Genomic DNA, 10,116 nt, shown 5'->3' with positions numbered 1-10,116 from the left:
TTTTTTTTTTGAGATGGAGTCTCACTCTGTCGCCCAGGCTGGAGTGCAGTGACCGGATCTCAGCTCACTGCAAGCTCCGCCTCCTGGGTTTACGCCATTCTCCTGCCTCAGCCTCCTGAGTAGCTGGGACTACAGGCGCCTGCCACCTCGCCCGGCTAGTTTTTTTGTATTTTTTTAGTAGAGACGGGGTTTCACCGTGTAGGCCGGGATGGTCTCGATCTCCTGACCTCGTGATCCGCCCATCTCGGCCTCCCAAAGTGCTGGGATTACAGGCTTGAGCCACCGCGCCCGGCCAGAACAAGGTGATGCTTTACCCTGCTACCTCCAAAACCATACACACCACCTTTTGACTGCAGTGGCGCATGAGAAAAGGCTGAGGTCCCAGGATTTTATAACATGCATTAAGTAGGTGCCAGAAGACACCCCATTGGCAATATCATTTTTCCTTCTGTTCTATATAATTTAAATGTCTCTGTGAGGAAGGTTGCTTTGCAGGTACAGCATGTCCTCAAAGAGTTGGAAGATTTCTGTTCTTTCACACCAGACCTTTGTAGTTAGTTTGGAGGAAACAGCAGGACTAAAATCAAAATGGCTGGTTTCAAATGGAACTTCCCAACACCTGGGTCTCAGAACTGATAAACCTCCCTACATGTATAAATAATTAAAAGCTGCTCTATTCCCTGACTCCTACCACAGAAGCCTCTGTACAAGGAAGATTTAGGCAGAATACTAAAGAGGCCGGTGGCTCGTCTTAGTGGGAGGAGGGGCAAGGGAAGAAGCAGTGTCCTCAGGGGAGGAGGATGTAGTAATCTGTGACTTAATCCCCCCAAGAAGGCTAAACAAGGATACAATATGACCATATTATAGTCATAACATGTTGATGACCAAAACACAGGGAAGTGAGGCAGGGAGCCTCACACCTGCAAAATGCAGCTTCCATTTCACCCCAGATAGAGAAGGTGCAGCGGGGGCTCTTCCTTTGACTGTTGATTCTGAGCATTTTAATGAGCTCCCCCGAGCCTGGGAAGAAAACAGTCTTTGTGAACAGTGATCCAGCTGACATCCCTCGGCAGGCTGCCTCGCATCTTTGGGGTAGAGAAGCCCCTGTGAGGAACTGATGATAATGCAGCTGGAAGGTAGGTAGGCCTTCTCTAAAGAAGGCAGAGTGGGGTTCAAGTGAATGAACATCAGACAAACTCTGGAGGCTCTGAAATCTGTGGTGTTTCTTTGGCAACACTTTTAACCTAGAAAACACAGCTCTTTCAGAGAGAATACTTCTCTCCAAGTAGAGAGAAAGGAAGTTTTATCAGCATCTTCTAGTATGGTTTTTACTTTCTAAACCATTATGCTTTTTAAGATACCTTTTTAAATAAAAATACTATATCTCTCTATAAAGCCTTTTATCTGAGGAGTTATCATTGTTTTTGTGGACTTTAAACTATTTAGAGGCTCCAAGAATATTAACATTCATGTGTTGACATGATTAGTAGGGTTTCTGTTATCATTAGATCTCCTACTCCAGAACTCTTAAAGATGGTGATAGGCAGCTGTCTTTTTGAGTTGATTTGAAATAATAGCTTTTCCTGGAGTTAGAGGCTTGGACTAATTTGCTTTGCAACACTGAGGCAGGATCTGTGGCCAGTTGGCCAAGTTTTTATTTTAGTAACTTGTGTGGAAAATAACCATGTGGGTATAGAAAGGGGCTCATTTTGTGGCATTGTTCAGGCCTGATGGATAGATTTTTGGGAGGGGACAGATGTCAGATGCTATCTATTGATAGCAAAATCTAAATCCAGAAAAGCCAGGAAATCTTTGTAATACTGGAGTCACCCTCTGGTAGAGATCAGGTGATACCAAAGTAAGGTCCACATCCACCCTGGACCACTTCAGAGCTTTTCGAGTGACTTAGTAATCTATTCATTCTAGAATATTCCAGATGCTCTGATTGATAGATTCTGGGGATACAGAGATAGAGGTTTCTTGTCCTTAAGTAGCCTACAATCTACAGGCAGGACGGCAAAGCAAAGGAAGTCTTACAACTGCTGTCGCTATCAAAGGGAGTGCGAAGGATCCAAGTGGATCATGGAGAAGAAGAAAGCCTGCGTGGGAGAAGTGAGGCTAGAGCCAGGTCTAGAAAGACAGGGCGTAGCTGAGCAAGAAGTGGGATTCTAGGTAGAGGAAGCAGCATGAGCAAAGCCCAGAGGACTCAGGTAGCCTCCTGCATCTGGGGAAATGCAATTGAGTTTGTCCAGTATGGCTGCAACACAGGACACAAGAAGGGCCCAGCGGGAGGAGGGGAGTGAGGAGTTGATCTCGGCGCAGACCATGCTCACTACAGTTTTGCTTTTCTGGCCATCTCGATTCCTCAGTTCATATATCAGCAGAAAGGGACCTGACTCAGCTCCTCTGACTTTTCTCTCTTTGTAGGAATTCTGGGTCATGAATACTTCAATTCAGAGCACGATCATTCTTCTCATTGAGCAAATTGTGGTAGCTCTTGGGGGTGAATTTAAGCTTTACCTGCCCCAGCTGATCCCACACATGTTGCGTGTCTTCATGCATGACAACAGCCCAGGCCGCATCGTCTCTATCAAGGTGAGTAGCCTATGTCATCCTCCAGAGAGATTTTCTGCTTGCCTCTGAATCCCTGGGTGATCAGCTAAAAGCTGAGACCTCGTTCTGAGTGACAGGTTGATGCCCACTCCATAAGACAGAATCCCAAGAATACTAATACCCAATGTGTGCAGTTTACAGAATGTCTATAATCCTCTCTTGATTATCCTTATCTCTTTCAATAGATTAATCTTGGCAAATATTTTATTCCAGACTAATTTTCTTTATTATCCAGCAACGGGTTCCTTATCAACTCAAATAAGCACAGAGAAAGCAAAGTAATATGTAAGCAAATAAAATGAGGGGGAGAAAGTGCTACCAAAAGGATATATAGTTCAAGGCCATTTAATAAAGGCTTTTCCCAGTCCCCTCAGAACTTTGAATTATCCTCACCACCACCTGCTGCGTGTCCTTAGATACTTGGGACATGACTATTCATCACCATGCTTTTGCTCCCTTTTGCAGTTATTGGCTGCAATCCAGCTGTTTGGCGCCAACCTGGATGACTACCTACATTTACTGCTGCCTCCTATTGTGAAGTTGTTTGATGCCCCTGAAGCTCCACTGCCATCTCGAAAGTGAGCACCTCCCCTTTCGGATTAGCAATCATTAAGCTTTTAATGTTTTGTTGAAAATGTTTGTTTCTTAAGTTCCCAGGCCATCTTTCTATTTTTTTGTTGTTTCAACTCGCATTATTTTAGTCTAGAAATATCCCAGGTTTATGGAAATCTTAACTGTCCCTATCCCATTGGAATAAATGTTGGATCCATGTCATCCAAAATACCTTAGAAGCCATTCATTCCCATCCCTTTGGTGCTGATTGTTAAGCTCACCCTCAGTCACGTCTCTTCCTTGGAGATTGTGTGTTAGCAGTTACTGTATGTTAGCGATTGTTGTAGGGCAGCGCTAGAGACTGTGGACCGCCTGACGGAGTCCCTGGATTTCACTGACTATGCCTCCCGGATCATTCACCCTATTGTTCGAACACTGGACCAGAGCCCAGAACTGCGCTCCACAGCCATGGACACGCTGTCTTCACTTGTTTTTCAACTGGGGAAGAAGGTAAGATGGGAGTCTGGACAGACAGGTGCTCTTCTGCCTTATTTGGAAAGAAGACTTTGTCTGTGAGCCACTCATACTTTGTCTGATGCCAGCCACCATCAGAGAACATGGAATTATTTGCTTTTTTTTTTTCATGTGTTCAGCAAACATTTATTGAGCAACCTATGTGAGCTAAGTGCCGTTCTGGGGATAACAGGGTAAAAAGAATAAAGTCTTTGCTCTCATAGAGCTTCCATCCTAATGAAGCAAAGCAAATAAACAGTTTGTTTCTTAAGAGTGATGGGTTGAAGTGAAGAGAAGTGCTCTTTATTTAGGATAGACAGAGAAGACCTCTGATCAGTTGACACTTAAGCAGAGACCTAGATAAAATAAAGGCTCAGTTGCAAAGAATTGGGTGCAAGGAGAAGAAATAGCAAGTGCTAAGGTTGAGGCAGCAGCTTGCTCAAAGAGTTCAGGGCACAGCAGGAGAGCAGTGTGATCTCAAAGGAGCGAGCAACGGGGAAGTACTTGGAGTTAAGGTGACCGAGATAAGGCAGAATAGTAGAGACTAGATTTGTAGGCCTGTGGCTCTCAAAGTGTAATTCCTGGACAAGCAATATCAGTATCTACATACCTGAGAACTTGTTAGAAATGCAGATTCTTGAGCTAGGCACAGTGACTCACACCCGTAATTCCAGCAACGTGGGATGCTGAGGCAAGAGGATTGCTTGAGATCAAGAGTTGGAGACCAGCTCCAGACGTAGCAAGATCCTGTCTCCACAAAAAAAAATTTAAAAATTAGCCAGGCATAGGGACATGTGCCTGTAGTCCCAGCTACTCAGGAGGCTAAGGCAGAGGGATCGCTTGAGCCCAGGAGTTCCAGACTGCAGTGACCCCCATAATTGTGCCATTGCACTCCAGCCTGGGCAACAGCAAGACCTCATCTCACCTGAGACCTGCTGAATCAGATGCTCTAACTGTGGAGCCCAGCAATCTCTGGTTTCATGAGCTGTCCGGGTGATTCTGATGCCCACTAAAATATGCAAATCACTATTGTGGGCCATTGTAAGTACTTCGGCTTTTACTCTGAGCAAGACTGCAAGTTTTTGGTGGACTTTGAACACAGGAAAAATAAGATCTGACTTAATATTTTTAAATGATAACTGTCAATGCCATGTGGAAAAATAGGCTGTGGGGGCAAGGGCAGAAGCAAAGATCTCTCAAGAGGCCACCATCATAAACCAGATGATGGGGACTTAAACTAGGATTATGGCAGGAGATGGGAAGAAGGATTCTTCTGAATATCACAGAGCTAGTCACAAACCCAGAAGAAATGGTCATAATGTAGTTGTATAATATGTTTTCCTCTACTTTTTTTCCACTCTCCAAAATGATAGTTTCTGATCTCTTCCCCCTCCTGTTTTAGTACCAAATTTTCATTCCAATGGTGAATAAAGTTCTGGTGCGACACCGAATCAATCATCAGCGCTATGATGTGCTCATCTGCAGAATTGTCAAGGTGAACTATACTTCCTTTCTGTTCTGAAGTCCCTGTTGTCTTTACTACTTGATATTCTTGTAATCTTGGCTATGGGAGTTTGTGTAGCTGTTTAGCTCTAAACTAGGGATTGGCAAACTTTTTCCAGTTTTGTAGGCTGCGTGGTCTCTTTTGCAACTCCTCAGCTCTGCCTCTACAGCCTGCGAGCAGTCACACACGATGTGTAAACAATGAGCCTGGCTGCATTCCACTAAAACTTTATTTATGGACACCTAAATTTGATTCTCTCAATTTCTATGTGTTGCAAAATATCAGTCTTCTTTTGATTTTTTTTTACCCCCAACCATTTAAAAGTATAAAAACCCTTCTTAGCTCTTGGGCTATATAAAAACAGGCAGGGGGCTGAGTGCGGTGGTTTATGCCTTGGGAGGCCAAGGCAGGTGGATCACTTGAGCCCAGGAGTTTGAGACCAGCCTGGGCAACATGGTAAAACTCCATCTGTACAAAAAATACAAAAAATTAGCTGGTCATGATGGCAGATACCTGTGGTCCCAGCTACTGAGGAGGCTGACGTGGGAGGATCACCTGAGGCCTCTGTGAGCTGTGATTGCACCAGTGCACTCCAGCCTGAGTGGCAAAGTGAGACCCTATCTCAAAGTATATTAAAGGCTAGGCACAGTGGCTCACGCCTGTAATCCCAGAACTCTGAGAGACTGAGGCAGGAGGATCACCTGAGGTCAGGAGTTCGAGACCAGCCTGGCCAACATGGCGAAACCCCATCTCCATTAAAAATACAAAAATTAGCCAGGCATGGTGGTGCGTGCCTGTAGTCCCAACTACTCAGGAGGCTCAGGCAAGAGAATTGCTTGAACGCAGGAGGCAGAGATTGCAGTGAGCTGAGATTGTGCCACTGCACTCCAGCCTGGGAGACAGAGCTAGACTCTGTCTCAAAAAAATAAATAAATAATAGGTTAGATTAGATAGATAGGCAGGTAGGGAGTGGCATAAATAAATAAATGAATAATTCTTTTTAAAAAGTTTAAAAAAGCCAGGGGATGGGGGCTGTTTGCTGCCTTTACTCCAAACACTTTATCACCTTTCCCATTGCCGACAATTGTTTATCTTTGCTAGTTGCATGGTTGCTTGCTCGTACTACTAAGTCAGTGCTTGTCATTAACTAGGAGTGACTGGCAAAGACTGTCTACAGTTGGGGAGTCAGCCCATCTGTGGTTCATTTTGTCCATACATGGGACTTTTTACTTCTTACTGAAATCCTGGCTCTACCAGGTCTGCACCTCCCAAAATACAAGGATATTTCCTAAACCAGAAGCATCTAGTAGAGTTGTAGGTGTTTCCTGTAAATCTCTGGTTGCAGGGATACACACTTGCTGATGAAGAGGAGGATCCTTTGATTTACCAGCATCGAATGCTTAGGAGTGGCCAAGGGGATGCATTGGCTAGTGGACCAGTGGAAACAGGACCCATGAAGAAACTGCACGTTAGCACCATCAACCTCCAAAAGGTAAGTCCATTGTTTCAGGGGACTGGGAAAGGAGAGCTCTGCTCTTCTCACTTATTCAAAACTTTCAGCTGTTTAAACCAACCAAAAACCGGCCCAGGTGTTTTTTCCAGAAATCTAGATACCATGAACTTAGATCATTTGTCTTTTTACAGGTATCTGAATTGTAGTTTTGTTTTGAATAGAGAAAAAGTAGAGAACGAAATGTCCTTTTGTGCTCCCTTGGAATATGAATGGTAGAACCTTTTGTTGCAAATATATTCTCATTTTTTACATTAAGGGAACAAAGCTAGTGAGCCCCCTAGTTGGCAGTGAGACTGATGAAGGCGCTTTAAAACAGTGCTTTTCAAACTTCTCAAACTCATTGGGCTTACCAGTTGCTGGGAATCTTGTAAAAATGCTTATTCTGATGTTGGCAGTCTGATTTGGGGCCTGATACTCTGCATTTCTGACAAGCTGCTAGCTAATGTGATGGTGCAGGCCCATGGACCATACTTTGAGTAGTGAGGTTTTAGATCTTTCCAAGTGATTACTGAATTATCTCTGCTGGCCAAAGCCTAAGATATGATCAGCTTTTCACCATGTATGCCTCCAGCCATCCACCTAAAAACAGGCAGTTTCAAAGCATCTCTGGTGAATCAGAGCAGAATAATCATAATTACTTCACCAACTTTTAAATAAATATACCACATCGAGTATTTTCCACATTTTGCATTAGTCCTTCATGTTTCTGGTGACTGTAAGCAACTTCCAGTTTCGATTTCAGTGTTATTTTTCATCTATTAGCCAGCCCACTCCATGTGCAGCAGCAGATAGAGGTGAAGAACTGGGCAAGACTGTCCCAGATGACTTGTTCACTTCTTTTGGCAAAGCACATGAAGATTTGAACACAGTTCTTTGTGCATGTGTGCGGGCTCACGCCCAGTTTTGGAATACTGGGGGTTTATTACTGTTGTTTCAGAGTCTTTACTCACAAGAACAGCTTCAAGTGACTACTGCGAAGAAGCGTTTGCTGGGTTAAGATGGAGGTGGTAAAATATTCCTGGGTCAGGAGTGATGCTGCTTTCCCTTTGGGGATTTTGTAACTACTAATCTGAGACTTTAGGAGGAAGAAAAAGATTATCAGTCACCTGGCATTCCCAGGCAGTCATTGAGGCCACCCTACTGACACCTCACACTGGAGGGAGGGGCCAGGCAGGAGGCCAAATGTACATTTCCACCCAGATGTTTTCATCCTGACTAGGTTCAGAATGTCCTTCCAACCAGGCAGCCGTCCACCCTGCTTTAGAGCTTTGTTCTCTCTGTTTTAGGAAATTCCTCACTAATCTAGTTTGCTTCCAGGAAGTTTTGCTTTCTACCCAGACTTGGAAAAAATAAGCATAAATCTTGCCAGATAGACAAAAGAAAGACTCTTAATTTATCTCACCTGAGAAAGTAGATCAAGTTCAAAACTCTGGACAAAATCCTCTGCAGCTGACTCTCAGATCTATTTCATTGGAAAGTAAATTGTGGGAGCTGGGCGTGGTGGTCATGCCTGTAATCCCAGTAATTTGGCAGGCCAAAATCACTTGAAGAATCACTTGAAGCAGGAGTTTGAGACCAGCCTGGGCAACATAGGAAAACACCATCTCTGTAACAAAAATGAAAAATGAAGGAAAAATGAAAAAAATTAACTCCAACCTGGACAACAGAGTAAGACCCTGTCTCAAAAAAAAAAAAAAGGAATTGAAAAAATTTTAAAAATTAGCTGGGCAGAGTAGCACCTGCCTATAGTCCCAGCTACTTGGGAGACTGAGGCAGGAGGTTCACTTGAGCCCATGAGTTCCAGGGTGCAGTGAGCTATGATTGCACCACTGCACTCCAGCCGAGACGACAGAGCAAGATTCTCTTTAAAAAAAAAAAAAAAAGAGGAGGTAGGCGGCCAGGTGCAGTGGCTCATGCCTGTAATTCCAACACTTTGGGAAGCCAAGGCAGGAGGATTACTCGAGCCCAAGAGTTCAAGACCAGCTGGGGCAACATGGCAAAATCCCCCTCTGCAAAAAATACAAAAATTAGCTGGGCTTGGTGGTGCATGCCTGTTGTCCCAGCTACTCAGGAGGCTAAGGTGGGTGGATCTCTTGAGTCTGGGAGGTCAAGGCTGCAGTAAGCAGTGATCATACCACTTCATCTCTCCAGCACAGGCAACAGAGCAAGATTTTCTCACCAAAAAAAAAAAAAAAAAGGCAGCAGAACTCACTGTTCAGAAGTAAATTGTGCCTCCTTATAGTCGTGTAATAATAATTAGGGATTGGTGTATTTATCAGTCTTAACCAACTTTCAGAGTAACAATTTGCCACCTCAGTCACCATTTTATTGGTTATGATAGTATAGGATTTATGTGATACAGAAAACATAAAAACCATTTATATATACCTCTAGAACGCCTTCCAGAATTTTCAGCAGCTTTACTGTCTGTCTTATGATAATCCATTTGGGCTTACCTTCACCATGAGTAAGCTGGCATTCCATGAACAGGCACCAGCATCACCAGATGAGGTGATCAGCAGTGGGTGGATGGCAAGAGGAAGCAGCTCGTGTTTACACAGTTATTATAGAACCCAGAGAATTGAGAGATGATAAAATGTTTTACAGAGCAGGAGGAAAGGGCCACATAGGGGACTCGGCCTAACCCAGAGAATTGAGAGATGATAATGTTTTACAGATCAGGGGGAAAGTGCCACATGGGGGACTTGGCCTCGTTGATAAATTAAGCTATGATTTTTTGAAAACATATTTACTGCCATTTATCAAGTAATAGTAACAACTAACATTTATTGAGTGCTTTCCATGTGTCAAGCACTGTGGTGGAATACTTTATATTAACTCATTTAATCTTCATGATAACCCCATGAGTTAGGTGCTGTCATTGCTGTCCCACTTTGTAGATGTGGACTGTGAGGCACTGACAGGTTAAGTAATTTGCCCAGTGTCAACTAGCGTCAATGGTGGAGCTGGGATTTGAGCTAGATAGCATGACTCCAGAGCCCACTCTCTTAACCACTGTGTTGAATTGTCTCTGTCTTACCCAGGCCCAACCATTTCATTAGAGGGAAAAAGAAACTAATAATACTTCCCTGGTTATGTCCAGCTTTTAACAATTGCTGTATAATATAATACAGCTACGCACAGACCCATCTTATAGGGAAGAAGCCAGGTATCTGTGGGCAGGAAAGGACTGGATGTTCCCATTTTGCTCAACAAGAAAAAGATCTAAAAGTCAAGTCTTTGGTATCTAGTCCCCTCTTCCTTCTCATTCAGGAGTTCTCATTGTATGGTCAGTGGTATTATTTAGTTTGTCTCTTGTAATATTTCTACTTCGGTTTTTGACATAAAGTGATAGTTTGTTTAATTCTATTCATCAGTAACTCTTTAGAAGCAACAGCAGATCTCTAGTATATCCCAGGGA

At 43.7% G+C, this 10,116-nt stretch overlaps 1 protein-coding gene across 2 annotated transcripts in view; it reads left to right on the top strand.

Moving 5' to 3' along the window:
- Positions 1-10,116, top strand: part of MTOR (mechanistic target of rapamycin kinase) — a 150,469-nt gene that overhangs the window by 48,161 nt on the left and 92,192 nt on the right. For both annotated transcript variants that reach the window (XM_025384127.1, XM_025384120.1), the window contains exons 21-25: positions 2,428-2,595; positions 3,079-3,191; positions 3,513-3,675; positions 5,081-5,173; positions 6,528-6,674. In XM_025384127.1, the coding sequence (XP_025239912.1) occupies positions 2,428-2,595; positions 3,079-3,191; positions 3,513-3,675; positions 5,081-5,173; positions 6,528-6,674 (684 nt within the window). The remainder of the gene's footprint in view (positions 1-2,427; positions 2,596-3,078; positions 3,192-3,512; positions 3,676-5,080; positions 5,174-6,527; positions 6,675-10,116) is intronic.

This window comes from Theropithecus gelada, chromosome 1 (assembly GCF_003255815.1).
Source record: "Theropithecus gelada isolate Dixy chromosome 1, Tgel_1.0, whole genome shotgun sequence".
NCBI classification, from domain to species: domain Eukaryota; kingdom Metazoa; phylum Chordata; class Mammalia; order Primates; family Cercopithecidae; genus Theropithecus; species Theropithecus gelada.
This window is presented reverse-complemented; position numbering and strand designations above follow the sequence as displayed.